Source organism: Anolis sagrei, chromosome 2 (genome assembly GCF_037176765.1).
Source record: "Anolis sagrei isolate rAnoSag1 chromosome 2, rAnoSag1.mat, whole genome shotgun sequence".
In the NCBI taxonomy this organism is placed as follows: domain Eukaryota; kingdom Metazoa; phylum Chordata; class Lepidosauria; order Squamata; family Dactyloidae; genus Anolis; species Anolis sagrei.
In genome coordinates, this window is record NC_090022.1 from 208,122,086 (window position 1) to 208,148,469 (window position 26,384).

The following is a 26,384-nucleotide window of genomic DNA, read 5'->3' on the forward strand; positions in this document are numbered from 1 at the left end:
ACTTAATTCTTCCACTGGCAAAAGGTGCAGAGAAAAAACTTGGGCACAGGCTTGTAAAATGGAAACAAGGATTTTTTTTTGTAAAGCATTGTAATTTAATGTAACCTAATTTATTACATGGTAAAATCTCCAAGTACTCAAACTGATATTATATGCAGTGTATCAGTGTACTCTTTGGTACTAAATCTCTTGACATTTTAATGGTTTAATGATAAAACCTAGCATTAATGGCAACAATATATTCAACCTATCACTGGATAAATCCTTTCCAGTATGCAAATGGAATAAAGGATGAGGTGCCATGCCTTCTTTTCGGGAAGGTCTACATACCAACAGCAGCTGTAGTGAAGCTGGCTATTGGCCCCGGGTGTCCTTCTCCCCCCTCTCCTCTGCGAGTCAGCCGGACACAGAGAGAGTATTCTGTTTTGGGTTCCAGATTGTTCAGCTTCCAGATCTCTCCAGTTACTGCATTTGAAAAGACAGAAAACAAAGAAAAAAATGAATCACACACTGCAAAACTGTAAGGAAGGTGATTTTAGATCTGTACAGAATTGTGTCTTTTGACTTCCACTTCAAATACATTTTCAAAGCATAATGCCTGTAAAATCTGCTTACCAACAACACAACAGGGATGCCTATATTTTCTATATGCGTTATATTTTAAATAGGAGCCCCTGGTGTCCCAATGGGTTAAACCCTTGTGCCGGTGAGACTGTTGACCAAAAGGTCACAGTTCGAATCTAGAGAGTGGGGTGAATTCCCATCTGTCAGCTCCAGCTTCTCATGCGGGGACATGTGAAAAACCTCCCACAGGATGGTAAAACATCCAGGCGTCCTCTGGGAAATGTCCTTGGCTAATTCTCTCACACCAGAAGCAACTTGCAGTTTCTCAAATCACTCTTGACATGAAAAAAATATTTTTAATCTTAAGTTCTCTAGCAATATCTCTGGCAACAGAACCTAGCAGAGATGCAGCATTTACCTTGGTTGAGGGTATATTTCTCCCCAATTCACCACATACAGGCAGTCCCTGAGTTACAAACATCCAACTTACAAATGACTCATAATTACAAATGGGGGTGAGGGAACATAGAGTGAGAGAAATCTACCCTCAAAAGGGAAATCCACTCCTAAAAGAGTTATCATGGGGAAAAGGTGTCTCAGCTGAAGCTTTCTCACCAATCTTTGTTTCCACAACAAGCCAAACATTTCAAAATCCAATGATCACAGGGACAGAAAGTGAGGGGAAATCTTCTGAACAGTCATAGATAGATAGATAGGTTGGATTTACACTTTAAAAACGTACCTGTTCCGAATTGCATACAAATTCAACTTAAGAACAAATCTACTTTGGTTTTGTGATTTAATAAACTTTTTCCTTATTTTTATGATAGAACCCATTAGTAAATGACATTTATAACCCAGGAACAAAAATCGTGTTACATAGTGTTGCATTTTGGTAAACACCAACAATATGTCATAGAACAATAGAATAATAGAGTTGGAAGAGACCACATGGGCTATCTAGTCCAACACCCTGACAGATGGCCATCCAGCTCACCACACTCCAAACATATAATCCCACCATACTAAGAGTGACATATCCATCCATGTATACCATTTTAACAATTTGTTGACATATCTATCTATCCATGCATAGTATTTTAATAATTTGCTTTTTCATCAAGAATTCTGGTAATTGTAGGCTATTTATGTGCTTTAAAAAACTTATTAAAAGTGCCCCTAGTGTATCTATACATTTCCTTGGAAAAAAGAACAGCCATGGCACAGGCTTTGGCTTCTACTTGAAAGCTGTATAGGCTGTTAAAGGCTCCTCCCTAAACTACAAACCCCAGAATTCTGCAGGAGACAGCAACCAGATTTAAAATGGATTAATTCTCTAGTGTGATGAAGTTCAATCCTTACCATCCACTGGGCGCCACAAATCCTTGCCATGTTTGTAGAGAAGCTTGACTGCTACAATTGGCCCATCCCCAGAATATGAATCAGCATTTGTTTTAATGATGAGAAAATTGTGTCCTCTCTCTATCAGTGATGGAGCTTTCAGAGGCATAGGCATAACTAGGAAGAAAGAGGGAAGTTAAAACTTAACTCATCAGTGATGAAAGCTGGAATTGGGTATTACACTTAGTAATGCATGACCTCAAAATTACACATCCATAGTTCATTCATAGTTTCAAAACCTGTGTATTCACAATTTACTGGGTTAAAAAAAAACCTCAAACAAATATTTACTATTTCTTTCCTTTTGCTTTAATAAATACCTCTGCTGGAGGCCCCAGTGGCACAATGGGTTAAACCCTTGTGCTGGTAGGACTGATGACAGATAGATCAGAGGTTCGAATCTAGGGAGAGCATGGATGAGCTCCCTATTCCATTATCTGGGCAGAGGCCACAAGGGGGTGCTAGAGAGAGAAGGATGCTCTATTTTATGTGCTGGGGGGGGGGGGGGGGAGTTGAAGGAGGAAAACTATTTTCCCCATTTTTTGCTGGTTATTCTCCCTCTCTCTTTCCCATATCATAAACGAGGGTTGTGTCCATGACAGCGACATGGGTAGGGGCAATAACAATAAAACAGGGGGAAATGGTTTTCCTCCTTCAACCCACCCTCTACCCCCACAAAATTGACTATTCTTCTCTTAAGATTAAGTGTTGATATACAACAACCAAACTTTATTACGATCACTGACCAGCACAAAGCAGGGCACAAGCGCCCTGGGAAGGGGAAACACAGCTCCCCAGTGAACCAGTTATTTAAAAAACAGTTTAAAAACCTAAATTAATGTAGCAGGTATGGATCCGAGGGCGGGGGGGGGGGGGGGACTGCTAGGAAGGGTCAAAGCACTGGGGAGGATGGCACATTACAAGTGTAGTAGCATTTCAACTGTAACAGGTTGCTCTAACTACATTCCCAACACGGTGTTGCCTTGCAGGGTTGATCATCCTCTTGCTAATATAAGTTATTGTAGTGCTAGAGTTTGAAAGCAGCAGGGTGGAGTAATATTTTTGGTGGGCCCTGGATATTTTAGAAGCCATGGTGTAATGTGATTAGTTCTATCAAGAATTTCAGAACATTCACCTAATAACAAATAATGCACATTTACCTTTAACTGTGACCTGGAAAGGTTTTTCCACCATGCCTGCTACAGTCTTAACAACGAAAACCCACATTCCAGAATCGGAAGGCTGGACATTTTGAACCTGAAATGTTGCTTCCTTTGCTTCCGACTGGTTGCTTCGATTGGTCAATGTGACAGGCTAAATCAACAATACAAAACAATTAAATCAGAGGTTTTTACCCCACATCAGGAACCGGAAGTCCCTGGACATTAACTATGGTAGATGCCCAGGAATGATTTCTGGTTGAATTTGAGATATATGATCAGTGTATACAGGCCCTCAGATTGTGGTGGTGTCTCCTCTGGATGTTTTCAAACAGAGAGTGGATGGCTATTTGTCAGGAGTGCTTTGACTGTGTATCCCTGAAAGGGAGGGAGTTGGACTGAATGGCACATGTGGGCTCTTATAACTCTATGATTTTATGACTCCTGTCTCTCATTCTTTCCAAAAGGCTTAGGCAGACAACTCTGGAAGAGATGGGAAGGAGTTTGGAGCCATAAGTAGAAGGTTTGCAATGTTAGTCCCCAAATACCATAAGTGATAACAGGGGATTCATCAGGGGATCTCACCAGTAAAATATTCTTTCATTATTTCCCATTCTTACTTATAATGTATCCTTTCATTTTATCTTTTTATAAAGTGTGTTTTTGTTCTCTAATTTACCTTAAGAACTGTTCCATCTTTTTTTATCAACTTGATTTCATTTTCCGTAGGAAGTGGTCGGCCAGTAACAACGCAGATCAATTTAAAAACTATGCCAGAATTGAGCTCCACAGCATTGGGCAAGTTCTCGATCTGAGGTGATTCATCTGCTTCACCTGTGTACATATTTAAGAATTGGTAACATAAAACATACAATGTTCTTTTCCACTTGATATATACAAAAGTTGGCTTTACATTCCTGGTCATTTTGAAGAAATGACTATCATATTTGCAATGATACAGCCTATAAAATGGGATAGCTAAATTAGCAGAGCTCGGGTTCTCATTTTCTTATGGCTAAGTTATTCACAAAGTGGAGTCCATGATATGCAAATGTGGAGAAGAGTAAACCACAGACCACCTATTACAAAGCAGCCGGAGCCCTACCACATGCACAATGGAGGACCTTCTTATAGCAACACCAGTGGCTAGCTACTGGTCAAATGACATTTAATATAATGCCAAGTTTTTAAATGTTGTGTTTTTAAAATACATTATAACTGTACTCGTGGTTCACTCCTGATACGATAAATAAGTAAATAGTTATTCATTTCCTTATACCAAAATGGAGAAAACAACTTAAATACTGTATATACTCGACTATAAGCCGAGTTTTTCAGCCCTTTTTTCAGGCTGAAAAACCTCCCCTCGACTTATCCTCAGATGAGGGTCCTGGCAGGAAGGCGTGGAGCTGAAAAAAGAGCCCTTTCCCCACACCTTCCCACCAGGACCCTCACTTCTCCTTCTCCCTTGCCCCCCGCGTGCCTTACCTTCCTCTGAGCCCGGGGGGAGCGAGGCCGTAAACAAATCCCGCCACCATAGCTCCCTCCTCTGCCTCCACTTCCCACGCTGCCGAGGAAGGTGCGCACGGAGCGAGGGGGGAGGAGGGAGAGGCACGCACCTTTCCCTCCTCCCTTGCCCCACGTACACTTTTCCTGCCTTCATTGCCGCTGTCGCTGAGGAAGGCACACAAAGGACAAGAGAGGAGGGGGAAGAGGTGCACGCTTTTCTCTTCTCCCTTGCCCCACGCATGCCTTTCCTCTACTGCCACCTCTGCAGGCACGTGTGGGGCAAGGGTGGAGGAGAGTGAGGCCGTGGACAAATCCTACCACCATGGTTCCCTCCTCCGCTGCCACCATCAAAGAAGGTGCATGTGGTACAAGAGGGGAGGAGGGAAAGGCAGAAGGGGGTTGGACTAGATGGCCCAAGGGTTATCTTCCAACTCTCTATTAGTATTAATATTATTAATAATATTGAGGCTGGGTGGCCATTTGTCAGGGGTGCTTAGATTGTGCTTTTGCTGCACAAAGGCAGAAGAGGGTTGGACTAGATGGCCCAAGGGGTCTCTTCCAACACATTATTATTATTATTATTATTATTATTATTATTATTATTATTATTATTGAGGCTGGGTGGCAGTGAATCCCTGAATTCCATGATTCTATCATTTTTTCTGGAACAAAGAGAACCCAGTCTTTGATATAAATTTATGAAACATGAAGACTTCTATTGTAGTACAGTGTTACCTTTGCTTTACCTTCTTTTTCACATTGCAGACCATGCCAATTGAGTTGACAGACACATCCCTTAACACTGTGACATATTCCCCGGCTATTGCAGTTGTTGGTACACTTGAGTTTACAGTCGGGCCCATAGAAACCAGGCTCACACGCTGCAAAAACACAGAATAACAATGAATAAGGAAGCATTACAGAAAGATGTCAATGTGAATGATATTAAGCAGTTGACTAAACCACAGCTTCTTAAACTGTGGGTTGCAGCCCCATTTGGAGTCCTCTAACTGAATATGCAGGTCATTAACTGTTTAAATAGGTTGCCACCTAGTGGCTGTTTAAGACATTTTCATGAACCTGATTTTTTTTTCTGGGTCAGGAGTGACTTGAGAAACTACAAGTTGCTTCTGGTGTGAGAGAATTGGCTGTCTGTAAGGATGTTGCCCAGGGGACACCCGGTTGTTTTATCATCCTCTGGCACGTTTATGTCCCTGCATAAGAAGCTGGAGCTGACAGATGGGAGCTAACCCCGATCCCCAGATTCAAACCGCCAACCTTTCAGTCAGCAGTCCTGCCGGATCAAGGGTTTTATCCGTTGTATCACCAGAGGCTCCACATGACCCTGTTAGTAACCAGATGTAGCAAATGCTTCAGCTGCCACTTGAAGCTACAAACCAAGCATTTCCAGCATGGCATGAAAAATATAGAAGATGCTCTATGTCTTGCAGTATCAAACATTCAGCCAATATTTACTTCCTTATGTAAAAATAAATAAGCATACCTATCGCATTAGTATGCCAACTGGCTTTCATCTTTAATACATGATAAAATTATATATTCACCAAATAATTGTTTTAAAATTAATTTATGCATAATTTATTATCAGTAAATGTTTGATATATAAACCTATTTTTTAAGACTAAATACCTGGAGTCATGCAAAAATTTCTCCTGCAAAAAGGGGTCACTAGAGGAAAAGGTTTAAGAAGCCCTGGACATAGTGTGAATGGCAAAGTGTATATCTTATCATTATGATGGCACTGAATGGTGTTTGCTATAAGGCCGCCCTGAGTCCTCCCTCGGGGGTGAGAAGGGCGAGGTACAAGTATATGAAATAAATAAATAAAATAAATATATATTTCTAGCACTTCTATTGATTTTGTTCTGTCTTGTCACCCTAATTTTAAAGTACATCACAACCCTTTACCACAAGCTTTGGAAAAGCTACCTTTTTGGATCATGACTCTCAGATTCCTTATGCTAGCTGGAGAATTTTGCAACAGTATTTTGAAAAACAACCTTTTCAAGCTCTGGGCTATTCTATAAAACCCATATGGATACTGGAAACCATTGATAATAATGAATCCTATATCTTAACTATATATGGATGGGAAGCATACCTTAAAAGGTGGTATGGGGGAAGTAGTTTTTTTGGAGTGGATAACTTAGTCTTTGGATATCCAGTGTGTGGATAAGGGGGTCATTCTAAACTGGGAACAAACCAGCACTCTACAGCTTCATCTGCAGGCCTACATGTTGCACCTCTCCTCCTGAACTGGTGTTACATTCAAGATAACACTGACATCATGATTGCACAAAACACCTTCACATTTGTAAAAGCCCTTGTGTCTCATCTAATGTGCTTCCTCAAATTAAGCTGTGTAAATGATAGAGAAATGGAGGCAGTCTCATACTACAAATACAGAGTGGGAATTCATTTGGAATCAATAAGCTAGTCTAGTGTGTTGTTTTTCTTCTGTAGGATGTAACAGCTCTTTCTGTATCCGACCCTAATACATACACAAGCTTTGCTCCTTTGACTTTACCTTCATCACAATGGAGCCCCTTCCATCCTGAAGCACAGGAACAGCCATATGGGTCAGGCAGGCAAAACACATATGATTTGCAACCTGATTTTTCCTCACAACGCTCTTGGCAAGCTCTCCCAAAGGAATTTTCTGGACAAGCTACACAGAGTAAAAGAAATGCATCAGGTTCATGCTTTTTTCCCAAATATCCATAATTCACCTCTAAATATCCTGTGATTCAAGTCTAAACTTGTTCACCTCAGAGAGGCTATAGTACAAATGTCGCAAACTATTGGAACTTGGTGAGGTTTGATGAAAAGGTGCCTATGATAAGATTGTACAGATTTGAAAATGATAAAATGTTTCCCTCAATTTAGTATGTCTTCATAAGCTGCAAGAAATGTTTACCCAGAAGTGATTAAACTACAAGATAGAATAAACCAAGTGTTCCGAGGATGCAAATGTCCTATGGTCTAAAACATTGGTCCCCAACCTTTTTTTTTTGTTTTGACCAGGTACTCTCCAACATTAGTACCAAAAGGGTCACAAATCAGTTTTTTGATTTGGTTTGGTTATTTGGGGTGCTGATTTAGAAAATTGCATTGAATAGATCACATCAGCTGTAGTTTCTGTTACAGAAAATATGCCTTCGAGTAGTCACCAACTGCTCACCCACAGAAAACCATATTTAAAAATCTAGAGCTGATGTGGTAGTAGTAATCTTTCGTGGGTAGTCAGCCTCTCCCCTCATGACATCCCCGTTGCCTTGGCACTAGAAAAGGGTTTCGCAAGACCAGTTGCTCTCGCTGCTGTGCGGTTTCGAGGCAACAGTATAGTAATGGTGAGGCTGCGGACCATATTTTTGTTTTTGCAGACCACTGGTGGTCCATGGACCATAGTTTGGTAACCACGGATCTGAAAGCATAATAATAATAATAATAATAATAATAATAATAATAATAATAACTTTATTTCTACCCCGCCACCATCTCCCCGTTGGGGACTCGGAGCGGCTTACAGCGGGCCAAGCCCGGACAACATAATACAGCAATAAAATCAATTAATAAATAACTCATTAATAAATAACACTTTCAATATTCTCTGTGGAACTTATATTTCATGGAAATATTATAGAATTGTGGCAAACATGTAATGAATGTTCTAGTGTGGGAACGAGAATAGTTTTTCTTCTCTCCTCCCTACAGTTTTAATTTTAAAAGATTCTTTAATTTCTCTTATGCTGCACTCTACTCAGAAATAAGTCTAATTGAATGTAATAGGGCTGAATCCTAGGAATGTTGAAATTAGGTTGTTTTTTTTTTTTTTACTGAACAGAAATAAACAAATATCCCAGAAAATGTTGCCTTTGATCACAATAGTCAGACAATGTGTAATCCATATGAAGCATGCATGCACAACAATATTTTCTCTTTACCTTTCTCACAGGTTTTCCCCATAAATCCTGGTGGACAAATGCATTCACCAGTATCTTCATGACAGATACCAGCATTCTTGCAGTCTGGACAGTGAAAGCTACATTCAGGTCCCCATCTTTGAGCTTCACACCCTGGATGGAAAAGTGTAAATAAGAGTTAGTGAGTGGCCCAGATTATTTTCTTAGTTGGTTCCCTACTTTTCTCTAGAACATACAGTATTCATCAGCAAATAAAAATATATCACACAGATCAATTAAAAACAGAGGACAATTTTAAAAGCTATTGAAATTTGATGAATTTGTGATTTTATTCTGACGACCTGGCTTTTGTAATTGTATGATATTGTATGATCTGTATTTTAATGTATTTTGTTTTAATGTATTATGATGCTATTGTGTTTACTATATTTGTGTTGATTTTTCTGCTGTTAGCCGGCCTGAGTCCCTCTTCGGAGGTCGAGAAGACCGGGTTATAAAAGCTCTAAACAAACAAACAAACAAACAAACAAATAAATAAATTAGTGAGGGGGAAATCAGCTTCTGCTTTCATCAAAGGTTGATTTTCCACAACCTGGTTAAATTGTCAAAGGGTGACTAAATATACCACTATTTTAGGGCTGATTCGGAATAGTGAATGCTGGATCAGCTCTGTTTAAATCACCACTCTGCACCATTGCCGAGGTAGGAGGAAATCCTGGTCAGCCAGAAGCATCAAATCAAAGTCCTGATAGTCTGTCAATGCATATCTCCAGCTGCTTAAGCCCAGGGAACATGGGCAAGAACCAGCCAAACTGCTTATATGGGCAAAAAGTCAAAGTTTGCTCTGGATTTTGAGGAAGAATTTGGAGCAACCCCAACTTTATTTAACATGGTTCAGAGCCACTTTAAGTAGCTTTGGATCACATTAACTCAGATCAACTACATGCATTATTCAACTACCATGGAACTGATTTGTTGGCCCTTCGGGATAAGTACTCAGTGCAGATGTGCCCAAAGACTTGTTGAATTTGGCCCACTGGAGGAAGGGGCAATAAGAAAGAAAAGAATATGGTCTAAATAATGGTCATAACTGTGGAGTAGATGGTGATTTATTGTTTATTCATTCAGTCACTTCCGACTCTTTGTGACCTCATGAGTTGCCAGAGCTCCCTGTCGGATGTCACCACTCCCAGCTCCTTCAAGGTCAAGCCAGTCACTTCAAGGATACCATCCAGCCATCTTGCCCTTGTTTGGCCCCTCTTCCCTTTTCCTCCCATGTTCCCCAGCATCATTGTCTTCTCTAAGCTTTCCTGTCTTCTCATTATGTGATTGAAGTACTTCATCTTTGCCTCTAATATCCTTCTCTCCAGTGAGCAGCCGGGCTTTCTTTCCCGGTCCAAGGCACTCTCAGAATTTTCCAGATGGTGATGTAACTGCAGAATAAATCTAAAATGCTCCATAATGGTCCATTTGGGGGACTGAGCTACGAATACCTTTGCTTTCCGATGGTTAAATGTACATAAACTTTATTTCAAGTACAAAATTATTTATAGAATTAACTTCAAACTATGTGTATAAGGTGTATATGAAACATAAATGATTTTTCTATTTAGACTTGTGTCCTGTCTCCAAGATCTCATTATATATCTGCAAATATTCCAAAATCTGAAAAAAAAATCCAAACTCCTGAACACTCATGTTCCTAACCATTTTGGATAAAGAATACCCAACAAAGAATTCTATTTGAAATTACTTTCCATGTAAGAAATAGAGCAAACCTTACTCCGTACAATCAGCCTGGTATAGGCTGCTGTAAAATGATTTCCTCCTATGTATCTGGCAGAGTAAACGGCTGCATCCTGGACTGAGACCTGGGAGATGGAATACTTTAGTAGTTTTGGAACTTCCTGTCTGAGGACTGAGTATATGAATGTACCTGAAGGGGAGAGAAGAGCACATCAAAATACAACAGAAAAGGCTCACTTATGCAAACAACAAACAAACAAACAGCACAAACACAAAAAAAGGTTGTTTTATCTCAAAGGTGTGAACTTTCTGAAACATGTTGAGCTCAACTTTCTTTGGAGTATAGGGAACCTACATATGATTTTTGCCACTTGTACCAAATTTTCTGTTTAAAAAAACGTACAGGAACATATCCACTTCCATAACTGAGGTATGCCTCTAGTACAGCTGTGAAAATTAAATTTGGTCTCAAGTTATGTGAGAATTGCAGCTAAAATCAGAAGGAACAGGGAAAATTGAGGAGAGTTGTAGATGATGCCATTATTCCTGCTAAGCAAAATGTCCGGTGACCCTCAGCAATACTATATCAGAGGCCAAGATCATCAGGGGAAGCCCTGCTCTTGGTCCCACCCCTTCGCAAGCATGACTGGTGGAAACGAGAGGCAGGGCCTTCTCAGTGGTGGCCCCTCATCTATGGAATTCCCTCCCCAGTGAAATTAGATTGGCCCCCGCCCCCCTAGCCTTTTATGTAGGCATTGAATGTTTGGCATTGTTATATTGGAATCAGCTCTGGGTCCCCTTGGGGAGATAGGGCGGAATACAAATAAAGTTATTATTATTATTATTATTATTATTATTATTATTATTATTATATTTGGGGAAAAACTAAAAATATAGCTCTGGGATCAGCTTTTGGTCACTAATGGGAGTGGTGCAATAACAGACTATAAATTAACATAATGACTTCCCGGGCTGGCCCTATAATATGACCTGGATTATTTGATTTTAACTGTTGTTTTCATGTTATGTTTTAATTGGTTGGTTTTAAAGGTTTTGTTTATTCGTTGATGTATGTGCATTGGATTGTTGCCTTTATAAGGCTGCCCTGAGTCCTCTTCTGGGTTGAAAAGGGCGGGATACAAGTATGGTAAATAATAATAATAATAATAATAATAATAATAATAATAATATCATCATTCGGGTAAGAGAGACAGCGAGATGTAGTCATTAGAGCACTGGACTATGTCTTTTTAGGAAACCAGGGTTTGATTCCCTGATTACCCATAGAAACCCAGTGCATAACCTTGAATCACATACTCTCAGCCCCTCAAAAAAAACCCATTATGGGGTTAATATATATTAGAAATGCGCTATGTCAGAAACAATACAGTAATGTGTGAAGTCTCTTCTCTACAAGACAACCTCTAAGTTCACCCAATGAGTCCTCAGATTTAAGTGATGCTATTTTCAAAGCCCTTTACAAGAAGTTATTTGTGTGTCTTTCTACAGCAGAACCGGAAAACAGAATATCAACTCAGGTGCACTGGTGTTCACCAAAAGAAAAGGGGACATAGATACCATTTTTGTAGATGACTGCATCCTCCTCCTTCACTTCCTTTTTGACAAAGGTAATATTGACATCATCCCTCTTGTTTGCTGTAATAGTTAAGGACACTGGAAGGAAGGATGCTTCAATTTGGAAAGAAAAATAAAAAAAAACATTACACATGCAATGTGGATCAGTTGCAACAAACATTACAGTAGAGTCACGCTTATCCAACCTTCACTCATCCAATGTTCTGTATTATCTAACACAGTCTGCCTCCCACCCAAATTCACAGCTGTTTCAATCCATTGCAATGTTTTGATGTTAAATTCATAAATACAGTAATTAGTACATAATGTTACCATGTACTGAACTGCTTTTTCTGTCGATTTGTTGTAAAATATGATGTTTGGTGCTTAATTTGTAAAATTATAATGTAATTTGATGTTTAATAGGCTTTTCCTTAATCCCTCTTTATTATCCAACATTTTCGCTTACCCAAAATTCTGCCAGTCCATTTATGTTGGATAAGCAAGACTCTACTGTACTTCCATAAACTCTACAGAAGGAAGAGGCATTCTTGAGATGCTAAACAGCGGTGTCACTAAAGCTGGTGTCACTCAGTACTTAAAGCATGGTGTCACTCCATGAACCTCTTCCCAGACCACAATATTGCAGCTAAAACACCAGAACAAAATCAGCAACTACTTTAAAAAATTGCAATAATATGATTTTAGTCCTTGTAGTTCATGCAGGCCAGCCCATGTGGTCTGAAGTGTCACTACAATTGGATAATAATAATAATAATAATAATAATAATAATAATAATAATGACAGCTCTGACCAGAGTGCATGGACATTAGATGGTTCAAAAAGAAAATTAGCATAGGGTTTTAGCTTTATAGGCATTTTTTATTTGGATTTAAAAAAATGTTTGTATGGTTATATCTATCTAAAGGGATATATATATTTGGAAAAATATATACTGAAACACTGCTCAAAATCTTCATAGACCCACATTTGATGGAACCCTTTCTGATGGTATCACCTGGTGTCACACAGTCCTAGTGATGCCACTGATACTAAGGGAAAAATGCAGATTTATGCCATCAAAATTTTAAAATATCTGCAACTCAATCCAAATCTGGAATCAGAAATAACATGTAAAACAAGAATAAAAGGGATGGCAGAATAACAATAATAATATGGAATTAATCACCCTGATTTATGGTAAATGATTTTCCTAGTTATTTTTGCAGAAATCTGCATAATATATTAGTGTGTGTATGCGTGCAACTGAATCAACAACAACAACAAAATGCCAGTAACTATATTTACTGCAATATATTTGCTTCTTTGGCATTCCCTCTATACTTTGCAGAACTCAGCTAGGTTTGGGAAAACTTGTTTTGTTTATCCACAAAGTCCTCAGTTCACAGTATTGTTAGAATGGAAAGGAATCCACATTCTCCTGTGGGCTTTGTTCCAACATATTTTTAGCTCATGGCCTATATTTGAGTAATTCATTAGTTTACAAATGGTCTGGATGCACTATTCATAGAGAAACAATAACTGGGCTTTGCAACAGGGACTGTTTACATCACATGGTGATTAACATCTTAGGCTCAGATCGTAAGGTTTCTCAAGGTTCTCGCAAGTAAGTCCATACACTCAACAGGAGGTTCACTGTTTTTCCAAGCCACAACTAGTTCCTTTAGCTTGGAGAATATCCAAAAGCAGACCCCATCCTTCATTCTATGTTTGCCAGATGCCATTAGCAACTTGCATTTTGAAGGAATTTCAAAAGGACTATTGGGTAATAGTGAAAGCTGCTTCATAGCATGCCAGATTCCTTGTGTACTTGTGACCTTATCATATGGGCTATTGGAATCGCCACAGATCATGGCAAATCTGGTGGTGCCCATCAGAGGGTGTTCAAAACCCATCCAACTCGCCAATAACTCCATCCCACAGGGGGAAGTGTTGGCTACCTGGCTTCGCTCCATTGTTACTGGTGCAACATGGGAAGCTTCCTGTGTTGTTGCTGTGAAGGCATACGCTGGTTCTCTGATAGTTTAGCCATGGAGCTCTGCCAGAAGTAGTATTGCGTTGTTGGATGGGAGCCAGCAAGCACTGTGGCTAAACCATTGCTGAACCGGCATATGCCACCGAAAAAACCCTGTCCGATGTGGTTGTAAGACTAGGGGTGTCAAACACATTTTTGCTGAGGGCCACATCAACCTTATGGTTGCCTTCAAAGGGCTGGTTTTAATTATAAAACTGTATAGATGGAACTATGTTGTCATGGCTTTGAAAGCCTCATGGACCACATAAAATGACGTGGCGGGCTACATTTGACACATGTAACGTAGACTAAGTTTGAGCATGTATAAGACTCTTGAGGAGGGAACACTGTGAAAGTCACTGGAGAGGTGCACTGGCTCCCAGGAAGTGTTGCAGACGTGGCGCTCCCCACAAGTGCTCTTCCCGTCCCATTGCATACCTAGTTGTATAAAGCTATCTGCCCCCAATTACTTTATAACAGTGTTTGGGGTATTTTTTTCATCGGGGAGGGGTTACTGGGCCATTTTAGATGCATGACAGGTCTTCTATAATAACAAAAAGTCTACATGTCACCTTATTTACATCCTGTTTTTTTTAAAGATTATTTTTATTTCTGGGGGACCCAAAAACAATCTTGGAGGGCAGCATGTATCCCATAAGGCACCCACTGCCTACCCTGAATATAGGCCATTCTCATTTATGTGGACTCGTAGTAACTCTCCGAAGCCACAACTATGAGGAACTGTCGATGTACCCAACCTGTTTTTTGGGATTGAATTAAAGATGTCAAGCACTATATCTGTACATCTTTGTATGAAAAAGTGTTGTTTCACTGAATTGTGTCTATTCCCTAATGGGCTATGGCATTGGTATCTCAACTTTCTTTTCTTTAGGGCAATGATTGTGGATTCCCTTCCATGGGAAGTCTGTCTGGCCTTCTCCCTGTTTTCTTTTTCTTAGTAGAGGAAATGTTTTATTTAGGTAATATGGAATTGTTGGTGCTGAATGGCTGTGTGCATATTTAAGAGATATGCTTTTTAAAAGATGCTTTATTCTATCAATGTTTACTGATATAATTGAAAACATGTTTGAAATATATATTTAACTATTTTAAGCATGTTTTTAACAATAGAGATGTTGAATTGACTTTTTTAACTTCTGTAAAATAATTGTTTTAGCAGAATTCTTTTCTGGGGGAAAAGCAGGATATAAATTCAATGAATGAATGAATGGATGAAATGAAATGAAAGTCTATGATAGCAACATTCAAAATGGCTAGCCTTCTACTTTTGAAAATATTATCTGTAGTCTAGGATGCTTCCATATATTGCAATAATAATAATAATAATAATAATATATTAGATTGATAATAGACAGAATAAATGTAAGATAAGAAGGGAATAAAACCTAGCTAGAATGAATGAAATCAGATCAAAGATATGTCTATGGAAACATGACCTCTGACATCTAACACAGAGGCCTGTAGTGTGAAGAAGATGAATGTGTGACAAAGTTCCAGAAATGGTCCCTTCAAAGAGCAACATGCTGATGAGATTTTATTTTGGTCATAGACATTCACTCACAGACACAATCTCTTAACTGTTGTTAACAATTTAACAAGGAAAGCCTTGTCTGCACTGAAAAATTGGAGGACAGATTGGTGTTCTTTTTTCTTTTTACAACCCCCCCCCCCCCCCCCCTGATTACCATCAATGCAACATCTGCTTTGTGGCCAGATGCTTCATCCATAAACATTCCAAAGTAAGATAGAAACAAAGCAATTAGTAATCCTATAATTTGTCGGAAATACTTCCAAGCATCTTGGAATTATCTTTATCCCCCATGGCAATAAGTTTTAGAACAAATCTGTTCAACTTCAAATCTCTTCGTTTTGCATAGGTCACATAGATATGCTTTCTGGTTGCCAAAACTGAGATAAGGATCAACTCCCATTCCATCAATTTCTGGAAACAAAGCTACAGGAAACCTCACTTTGTCTTTATCCTCAAGGAATAAAACTTCATATGCTGACCATGTTTTATATGCAATAGGAAGGGTGCTCTCACAAGTTTTCCATATCAACACATATTGCATTTAATGTGCTCTGTTTTGTGACAATTAATTGGATCTCATAGAAGAACTTGATTTATAAGACTGGCTGCTGAGGCATCTCTGGGGAAATCCAACTGTGGGAGAAAATCATAGAGAGCATGTGTACCCCTTAATATCTATTTTGATAATGATCCCTCCCTTTTAACAATAATTAAGGAGACTCTGCCAAAGTGTGGTGGAGCTTCACCAAACTAAAAATCTCAGAATTTCATAGTTTTGAGTCATGGCAGTTAAAGTGGAGTCAAACTGCATTAATTTTACACTTCAGACAGACAAGGGTTCTCTCTCCCACCCTGGACATTTCACAGATATATATAAACACCATTTGCCCACTTTCCGACAGACCTCAACCCCTGAGGATGCCTGCCATAGATGTGAGCAAAATGTCAGGACAGAATGCTTCTGGAACATGGCCATACAGCCTGGAAAAATCACAGCAACTCAGTGCATTAATTTTACATTGTAGATGGACCCTAGGAATTCATTCTGAGAAACCAAGAGCAGGAATTAAGTGTTATTTCATTTTACCTTCCCCCTCTTGTTTTTGAGCAAATCGTGTGCCAAGGCACGGTTTCTTTGATGCTAGTGGATATATATGCTGTCCCAAGCAGTAGCTATTGATGCCCTTAAGCTCCACCCAAAACACCCTGGATATAATGCCATCCCATCAGGGTTACTTACTATCCATGCTTAATTATTTATCTCTTTCTATGTAAAGATAAAAGCAAGACTTTGATACTTGGTATGTAAATCTGCGCTTATCTCGTTTAATACAGAAAAATGAAAAATCACAGTGTATTTCTTCCCACTGGGTGAGATGACAAATCCTTGCACATCTTTGAAGTTTTTCTTTTTGCTGAAAACCCCTTTGTTCAAATTGTGGGAATGATTTTTCCCAAATGAGCTATTACTTTTATTGTTCAAATTATTATAGATATCAGTTGACAGTTCAAAGCCCAGGTCATGGTGAGCTCCTGGCCTTCTGCCCAGCTTCTACAGTTCAAAAACTGTAGATAAATAGGTACCGCTTAAAAGCAGGAAGGTATTTTAAGGCATCCATAAGGAAATGCCAGAAAAATGCTGTCAATTCAATCAAGGAGGAAGTTTACGAACAAAGCTCTTTGGCAGGGAAAATAGGGCAACAGCACCCCCTGTGGCCAGAACTAAGCACAGCCTCCAACATGCCGAAGATGGGGAAAACTTATATACCTCTATCTATGTACAGTTGTCTGTCTTGTCATTGTATAACGGCATTGAATGTTTGCCATATATGTGTTCTGTGATCCTCTCTGAGTCCCCTTCGGGTTGAGAAGGGCAGAATAGAAATACAGTAAATAAATAAATAATACATTTACATGTTTTCATCAATATCCTATTGGACACAAAGGTTTCTTGTACAAATTGCAGAGAACATTTTCACTCTTGCAGAGAGAAAGTCTTTTGATGGGCATTGACAGCATTGTCCTCAATGAGGACAAGACTGTTTCCCAACTTGATATCTGTTTTCCGCTAACACAGTAAAAGTACCTGTCTGTTGCATCTTCATTGTATGTATCCTCTTCACTTTATCTCTGCATTTCCCTTCGCAGTAGTATACTCCGATGCTTTCACCAGACTTTTCCCTTTGCCATACTACTTTCTTTGATACTCCATTGGTTTCATTTTCCACTACTGTCAAGGGAGATGGATGCTGGTTCATCAAGGCATCATAATCTCGGCCAATTTTGATTGAGTCCAGGGAACACCATCTGGATGTGATACAGATCAACGAAGTCTCCGAATCAACGTCAGTTGGGAGCGAATTTATCAGTATTAAATCAAATGTTGCTTCCACGACACCTACAAAGAAAAGAAAAAATGTTTAACTCTTTTTGTTTCCTTTTTAAAATCTTTACTGGCAGTTTAAACAGAAATACAAAGAAAGAGAAGAGGAAGGAAGAATATGAAAAAGTCAAGAAACAAGGAGTATGTAACAAGAAAATTGGCCAGGCAGATACATTAATATGAACTAACCATATTTCCAAAAAGTACATTTCTTTGAAGGTGATGTCTATAAAATATATGTTGATATGGAGTTCTGACTGATGAATGATAGGTGCTGAATGTTTATATTTCCAAAATCAACAATGTGATGTGGTGGATCAAAAACAAAACAAAACAACCACAAGTCAAGGAATATAATCAAGGGAAATAGTGGTACCACTCCTTTCTACTTTGGTCAGGTTTCACCAGGAATGCTATACCCAGTTCTGGGCCCCAAAAATTCAAGAAGGATATGGACAAGCTAAAACATGTCCAACACTGGGTGACCAAGATTATCAAAGGACTGGAAACCAAACCCTGGTTATCAAAGGACTGGAACAGATTAAGAAACTGAATATGTTTAGCTGGTTGAAGATAAGTCTGGGAGTGGTGATACCATACCCATCATTAAATACTGCAAGATATGTTTGTAATAGATGGAGAAAACTTGTTTTCTGCTGTCCAGGGAGCAGAAAATAAACCAAAAGCTTAAAGTTACCAAAATAGAAATAGCACTTAAACATTAGGAAAAACTGATTGACAGTAAGAGTTGTTTGACATGAAATAACTGCCTTGGAAGGTGGCGATTCTTCCATCTTTAAGGTCTTGATACATAGTTTAGATGGTCATCTCTCTTAGATGGTCAGCCTTGAAGTATAGTTCTCTTAGTAACAGTAAAACTATGCAGGATCCAACCATAATGACCGTAAGTCTGATTGCAAGGATAAAGTTCAAAAATACATATGCATCTATAAATGTCAAAATACAAAATCATAGAATCATAGAATCATAGAATCAAAGAGTTGGAAGAGACCTCATGGGCCATCCAGTCCAACCCCCTGCCAAGAAGCAGGAATATTGCATTCAAATCACCCCTGACAAATGGCCATCCAGCCTCTGTTTAAAAGCTTCCAAAGAAGGAGCCTCCACCACACTCCGGGGCAGAGAGTTCCACTGCTGAATGGCTCTCACAGTCAGGAAGTTCTTCCTAATGTTCAGATGGAATCTCCTCTCTTGTAGTTTGAAGCCATTGTTCCGCGTCCTAGTCTCCAAGGAAGCAGAAAACAAGCTTGCTCCCTCCTCCCTGTGGCTTCCTCTCACATATTTATACATGGCTATCATATCTCCTCTCAGCCTTCTCTTCTTCAGGCTAAACATGCCCAGTTCCCTAAGCCGCTCCTCATAGGGCTTGTTCTCCAGACCCTTGATCATTTTAGTCGCCCTCCTCTGGACACATTCCAGCTTGTCAATATCTCTCTTGAATTGTGGCGCCCAGAATTGGACACAATATTCCAGGTGTGGTCTAACCAAAGCAGAATAGAGGGGTAGCATTACTTCCTTAGATCTAGACACTATGCTCCTATTGATGCAGGCCAAAATCCCATTGGCTTTTTTTGCCGCCACGTCACATTGTTGGCTCATGTTTAACTTGTTGTCCACGAGGACTCCAAGATCTTTTTCACACGTACTGCTCTCGAGCCAGGCGTCACCCATTCTGTATCTTTGCATTTCGTTTTTTCTGCCAAAGTGGAGTATCTTGCATTTGTCGCTGTTGAACTTCATTTTGTTAGTTTTGGCCCATCTCTCTAATCTGTCAAGATCGTTTTGAATTCTGCTCCTGTCCTCTGGACTATTGGCTATCCCTCCCAATTTGGTGTCGTCTGCAAACTTGATGATCATGCCTTCTAGCCCTTCATCTAAGTCATTAATAAAGATGTTGAACAGGACCGGGCCCAGGACGGAACCCTGCGGCACTCCACTTGTCACTTCTTTCCAAGATGAAGAGGAAGCATTAGTGAGCACTCTCTGTGTTCGTCCACTTAACCAATTACAGATCCACCTCACCGTAGTTTTGCCTAGCCCACATTGGACAAGTTTCCTTGCCAGAAGGTCATGGGGGACCTTGTCGAAGGCCTTACTGAAATCCAGGTACGCTACATCCACGGCATTCCCCGCATCTACCCAGCTTGTAGCTCTATCGAAGAAAGAGATCAGATTAGTCTGACATGACTTGTTTTTGATAAATCCATGTTGACTATTAGCGATGACTGCATTTGTTTCTAAGTGTTTGCAGACCACTTCCTTAACAATCTTTTCCAGAATCTTGCCCGGTATCGACGTGAGGCTGACCGGACGGTAGTTGTTTGGGTCATCCTTTTTTCCCTTCTTGAAGATTGGGACCACATTGGCCCTCCTCCAATCTGCTGGAACTTCTCCCGTTCTCCAAGAACTCTCAAAGATGGTTGCCAATGGTTCCGAAATGACTTCCGCTAGTTCCTTCAATACTCTGGGGTGTAGTTGATCTGGCCCTGGGGACTTGAACTCATTAAGAGCGGCCAGGTATTCCTGGACGACTTCTTTCCCAATTTGGGGTTGAATGTCCTCCAAACCCTCATCCACTCCATCTTGCTGAGGTTGAAGACTCTCTTTTTGTGAGAAGACCGAGGCAAAGAAGGCATTAAGTAGTTCTGCCTTTTCCCTATCCCCTGTCAGCGTACCCCAAAGGCCTAACAACTGAGCACAGTTTTGTTTGGTTATATTAGGTCTTTCCTCCTCCTTCAAGGATTGCTCTATGACATCTAAGCAAACATGTCCCAAAGGTGGGAAATAACATGATTTGTAGTGGGGGGGGGGGGGTCCCTGAGGGAAGTAGGAACAGCCTTAAAGCATAATGAAATACATTCATGGAAGATAATGTTATCAGCAGCTGCTTATGATGATGATAAATTCTATCCAATGGTATTGCCTGTTTTGTTCGTATTGAATGAGGATATTAGATTAAAGAGGCTTTCCATCTGATCCATCAGGGTTCGTCATGCTCTTATACAAAGAGTCTTCTATACTACAGGAGGAGGAAGAGGAGGAAGAGGAGGAGGAGGAGGAGGAGGAGGAGGAGGAGGAAGATATCTCATTTTCAGTGGGTTGTGGTAGGATTTTCCAGGCTGTATGGCCATGTTCTAGAAGCATTCTCTCCTAATGTTTCGCCTGCATCTGTGGAAGGTTTCCAACAGACCTCACAACCTCTGAGGATGCCTACCACACATGCAGGTGAAACATCAGGAGAGAATGCTTCTGGAACATGGCCATACAGCCCATAAAACCTACCACATCCCAGTGATTCCAGCCATGAAAGCCTTCAACAATACATATCTCATCTTCTCTTGAATGACAATCCTGGCTTATTTGTACATACACAGTATAAGTATTTTGCACCTCTTTTAATTTCATGTTTACATTAAGGTTCAGGTGAGCTCTTTGTCACCAACCTGTGATCTCTAGATATTTTTGGACTTCAATGCACATCACCTCTAAACAGCATGTTCAGTGGTGAGGAGGTGTATTCCATCAACTTCTAGAAAGTCACAAGTTCTCGATTCCTGTTTTGTACACACAGAGGGTCTTCCACAGCCTCATGAGAGCATTGCCAACTTTGAACATAACTCCCTGAGTTATCAAAAGGCATGAGCTCAGAAAAGCAGTTAATTAGGAGGATAAACAACAGCAGTGATCAATCTGGGCTTTCAACACATGTCTTCGGGCTCTCATTCAAGGGAGGAGGCACCTTCCATGCCAGCATTTTTAATGGAGGAGGAATGAAGCACATGCAAAGACATTTATTTTGACCACTCCCAGTGAGTACGCTGCAACCCCACACTTGAATATGATAACTCAGATAACTTTGTTTTACGTAATGGAGACAGAAGACCATGGCCCCATCTATACTGACCTTTTAATGACGTTCGAAGCTAGACAAGAAATTCCCACAAAAGTTTGCAAAAGAAAACTCTTAATGTAAACTGGTGCTCTGTGGTTTGTGTAATCACCATCTGGGCCTCAGACTGGTTCCAGAATTTTCATATATAATCACCTGCACAGTGAGACCACTTTCTTCAATACCAGTGTTTTCATATGGCCAATGGGCTAATTAATAAAATGTACTTTCTTCAACACCACTTTGAAACTGCACTGTATGGTCAGTGTAGATGGGGCCCATGTTATCCATGAACAGAACTGCTTTCTAGACAAAAGTTCATTCACAAAATATTTCTTATAAAATCTAGCTGTCCCTTGCCATGCATTGCTGTGGCCCGGTCTGTGTATATGTGTTGTGTGTGTGTATGTATGTGTATATATGTGGTTTTGCGCATAATAATAACCTGCATAATAATAACCTGCTTTCTGAAAAAGCAATTGAGCAATTAGTATAAAATTAAATGCAGGCGAAACGTCAGGAGAGAATGCCTCTAGACCGTGGCCATATAGCCTGAAAAAACCTACAACAACCCAGTGATTCCAGCCATGAAAGCCTTTGACAATACATAATTAAATGCTAGTTTTTGGTATCTCTAGCAGTATTTAGAAAACACTGAAAGTACAAGAACAAAGCTTTAATATCTAGAACTCTGTGGTCTAGAAGATCTGGATCATGTTTAACAGACGAAGTGGCCTCTCTGACACTAGAGCCTGCGCCTTTAGTATTTTTTATTGTTGGCTTTTTAAGTCTCTTCCGCTGTCTTTCTCAGTGTTTTTATGAGTGATAGTCACTCGTTGGCCTGATAGGTGTATTGTGTCCAAATTTGGTATCAATTCACCCAGTGATTTTTGAGTTATGTTAATCCCACAAATGAACATTACATTTTTATTTATATAGATTAATGCAACTACCTTCTGTAATGATTCATAGATAAAATGGAGCTACCACACTTTATCATAATATGTGTGACGTTCTTCATAGCCCTGAATATTAACAGATGTAGTGGCTTTATCATGAGCATTGAACTTTGCAATAGGCGTCCACATTGAGTTGCATGTGAAAAAAGTCCCTGTATAGCAGAATCGGTGCTAATTTAGTACCTCTTTGTGATACTTCATAAAGGCTTGTCTGCTACACTTTTCCCACTTACAGCATTCTCTCTGGCAGACTTCAAACCCTCCAACACGGAATGAGACCTCAACAGTTTGGATAATGACTATGGGTAAATCTATAATCATGGAAATAGAAACTTGGCACGTTGTATGTTTTTTAATGTGTTTAAAATGTTTTTATGCATTTAATTGTTTATATATTTTAACTGTTTTATAGTTTGATATGGCTTGTTTTATTGTTGTGTCTATGTTGCGGCTTTGAATTTCTGCCAGAGTTTGTAAGCCACTTTAAGTCCCCTTCAGGGTGAGAAAAGGCGAGGTAGAAATAAAGGAAATAAATAATAAATAAATAAACAATTCTGAGTGAGAAGGGACAGATCCATGCAGTCCCTTCTAGATGGCATGTTACTCCACATTAATAACTTTTGCCATCTCAACCAGACCATGATGTTCCTTGGCCTACATGCCCTGGTTTATCTGAAGTGCACGAGATTGGCTTCTTTCTTTCTAGCAAAGTTATTGTGCCACTGGGTTTTTATTCCAAGCAAATAATCAAAAGATCAAAGTTTCCTATCTATTGCACAGCTAAGTTGGGAGGTGGAAGAGGAGGAGGAGGAGAAAAAGAAGAGGAGCTGAAGAAGAAAGAGAAGAAAGAAGAAGAGGAGGAGGGAGAGAAAGAGGAGGAGGGAGATGAAGAGAAAGGTGTTGATGGAGGAGAATAAAAAGAGAAGAAGGAAGGAGAAGGAGGCAACCAAACAAGATATGGTACCTTGTGTTGTGTCAGAAGTTCAAGCTGCTACATACTGGTCACCGAGGACTGATGTTTATTAATTCTGAATTCCTTTGCTCTTTTGTCCTTAACATTGCCCTGCGTTTGGATCTTGACTCTGCATTTTTAGGGCATTTTCTACTATAGAATTTACAGGAAAGAACAACACATTCCTGGCAGTATTTCCTTTGGCAGCTGTTTTTGGAGGTCGGGTTGTTTTTGGGATGCTGGCAAGGATCCCCTTGGTGGGTCTCACAAGGAAAAGGAGGGGACGCATTCCATGCCTTTGGCACCAAAGCCGAGGGAGGCCTGGTCTCCACCTTGGAACAAGGGTGGGGTCGGTTTTTGCCTCTTCAGCAGCAACGCCCACAACAAATCCCCCCTTCCTTTCCTACCATTTGGGGCAAGGTTAAGCATGTTGTTTAAAAAAAAGGGCTGCCAGTAGCATTGACTTTCATGCATCCCCTACTCGGGGAATGTCAATACTGCTTTCCTGGACTCCGCCTGTTGTATCTAGAGGAGGGCGTGTTTGCATTGTCTTCCACTGCTGGCCCCAGGAAACATGATATCACACTTGAACAAAAGCGGGAAAGCTGACAGATCTATTGAGATGGGTGTGACTACAATACACACCTAAAGCGGTTGAGCCTTACCGGTTGGAAACTTTTCAATACTTGGGTTCAAACGTGCACACAAAATTAAGCCAGCTCTTAATCCTCGTCCTTTGCCTATATCAATCCTGGAGAAGAATAAAGGCTTCCTTGAGATGCTAAGGAAAATGTCAAAGGAACAAAAGACGTCAAAGTGTCTTTAGGATAGTTGGATGGTAAAACGAGTAACAGAGAAAGAAGAAAGACATAGGTATAGATCAGTGGTTCTCAACCTTCCTAATGCTGCGACCCCTTAATACAGTTCCTCATGTTGTGGTGACCCCCAACCATAAAATTATTTTCATTGTTACTTCATAACTGTGATTTTCCTACTGTTATGAATTGTAATGTAAATATCTGATATGCAGGATGTATTTTCATTCACTGGACCAAAATTGACAGAAATACCTGATACGCCCACATTTGAATACTGGTGGGATTGGGAGGGGGGGGGGGTTGATTTTGTCATTTGGGAATTGTAGTTGCTGGGATTTATAGTTAACCTACAATCAAAGAGCATTCTGAACTCCACCAATGATGTCATTTAAACAAACTTGGCATACAGAACTCCTATGACCAACAGAAAATACTGGAAGGGTTTGGTGGGCACTGACCTTCAGTTTTGGAGTTGATGTTCACCTACACCCAGAGAATACTGTGGACTCAAATAATGATGGATCTGGATCAAACTTGGCATGAATACTCAATATGCCCAAATGGGAACACTGGTGGAGTTTGGGGAAATAGACCTTGACATTCAGAAGTTGTAGTTTTATAGTTCACCTACAATCAGATAGCATTCTGAACCCCACCAATGAGAGAATTGGACCAAACTTCCCACACAGAACCTCCATGACAAACAGAAAATACTGTGTTTTATGGTGGTCTCTGGCGAGCCCTCTGACATTCCCTCACAGCTCCCCCAGGGATCCCAACCCCCAGGTTGAGAAACACTGGTATAGATTAACAGAGTGATACAATATTCGTACATTCACTTTGGAAGAATAATTCAAATATATGTCCTTTATTCGAACATATATGTCTCTCTGTGCCTTTATTGTGGAAGGAAAGGAAAGTCAGGTTGGGGGGGGGGGAAGGACACAGAACTATTAAGTAGAATTTGAACTCACAGCTTTCTGACACCTTTTGTTTTCTCTTTAAAATACAGTGTGGTGGAGATTGATATAGATTTATGGTCATGTTCCTGTTTTGATGGCTAGCCATGTACAGCAGACACACATTCTGATTTTTACCAATACAATAGAATGTTTCTTAATTCCTCGACACAACTTCTTATGTTTTCTAAGGGCCCTTCCACACAGCTCTATATCCCAGAATATCAATGCAGAAAAATCCCACATTATCTGAGTGTGGACTCAAGATAACCCAGTTCAAAGCGGACAGTGTGGGATTTTCAGCCTTGATATTCTGGGATATAAGGCTGATATTCTTCTCAGTGTGCAAAAATGAAACCAGCAACTTAAAGGATGATCAAAGAACTTTGACATGCTTCAATGGAGCTAATTGTGTTGGGTTGTAAAAATACATATATAGAAGGCTATAGCCAACAAAATAAAAATACTAAGTTTATTCTCTTTACTTTCAAATGTTCCAAAAAGTTAATTTAAGGATCACTTTCTAGTAATTATCAGTTACAGATTCTACTTCAGTGAAGTCTAGAAATTTTAGGGAGTTGGCTGTCAGCTCATATATGGACTTTACGGATTGTTAAACAAATCTAGTTCTGAGACTTTATAAACCAATATACTATTTTTGAATGAAGGAGCTCACAGACTGTTCCAGAGGGATTTCCTAAGTATGACAGGTAATATAAATTGTGTGTATTTGTTGACGTTTTTTTGGTTTTTCTCTCGTATATTCTCGCAAGCATCTTGGGAAATAGGTGCCTCATTCCCATTTAAAAGATGGGCAGGTGAGGCTAAGCGATAGTGGTATGGTCAAGCCTCCATATTCATTGAATCCAATGCTGATAGGATTTGAATCAAAGCTTCACAAAATAATAAACTGATT

General features: G+C 39.9%; 2 protein-coding genes across 2 annotated transcripts in view; one reads left to right on the top strand and one right to left on the bottom strand.

Moving 5' to 3' along the window:
- The window catches only part of LRRC19 (leucine rich repeat containing 19), a 180,265-nt gene that overhangs the window by 87,919 nt on the left and 65,962 nt on the right, over window positions 1-26,384 (top strand). The window contains exon 3 of the mRNA XM_060762465.2: window positions 11,834-11,952. The gene's annotated coding sequence lies outside the window, so the exon portion shown is untranslated. The remainder of the gene's footprint in view (window positions 1-11,833; window positions 11,953-26,384) is intronic.
- TEK (TEK receptor tyrosine kinase) overlaps window positions 1-26,384 on the bottom strand; it is a 47,243-nt gene that overhangs the window by 18,600 nt on the left and 2,259 nt on the right. Inside the window, exons 2-11 of the mRNA XM_060762466.2 lie at window positions 17,574-17,885; window positions 11,903-12,013; window positions 10,362-10,514; window positions 8,600-8,731; window positions 7,183-7,323; window positions 5,381-5,515; window positions 3,805-3,959; window positions 3,126-3,279; window positions 1,927-2,082; window positions 331-465 (exon numbers count right to left, since the gene is read on the bottom strand). Of these exons, the coding sequence (XP_060618449.2) occupies window positions 331-465; window positions 1,927-2,082; window positions 3,126-3,279; window positions 3,805-3,959; window positions 5,381-5,515; window positions 7,183-7,323; window positions 8,600-8,731; window positions 10,362-10,514; window positions 11,903-12,013; window positions 17,574-17,885 (1,584 nt within the window). The remainder of the gene's footprint in view (window positions 1-330; window positions 466-1,926; window positions 2,083-3,125; window positions 3,280-3,804; window positions 3,960-5,380; window positions 5,516-7,182; window positions 7,324-8,599; window positions 8,732-10,361; window positions 10,515-11,902; window positions 12,014-17,573; window positions 17,886-26,384) is intronic.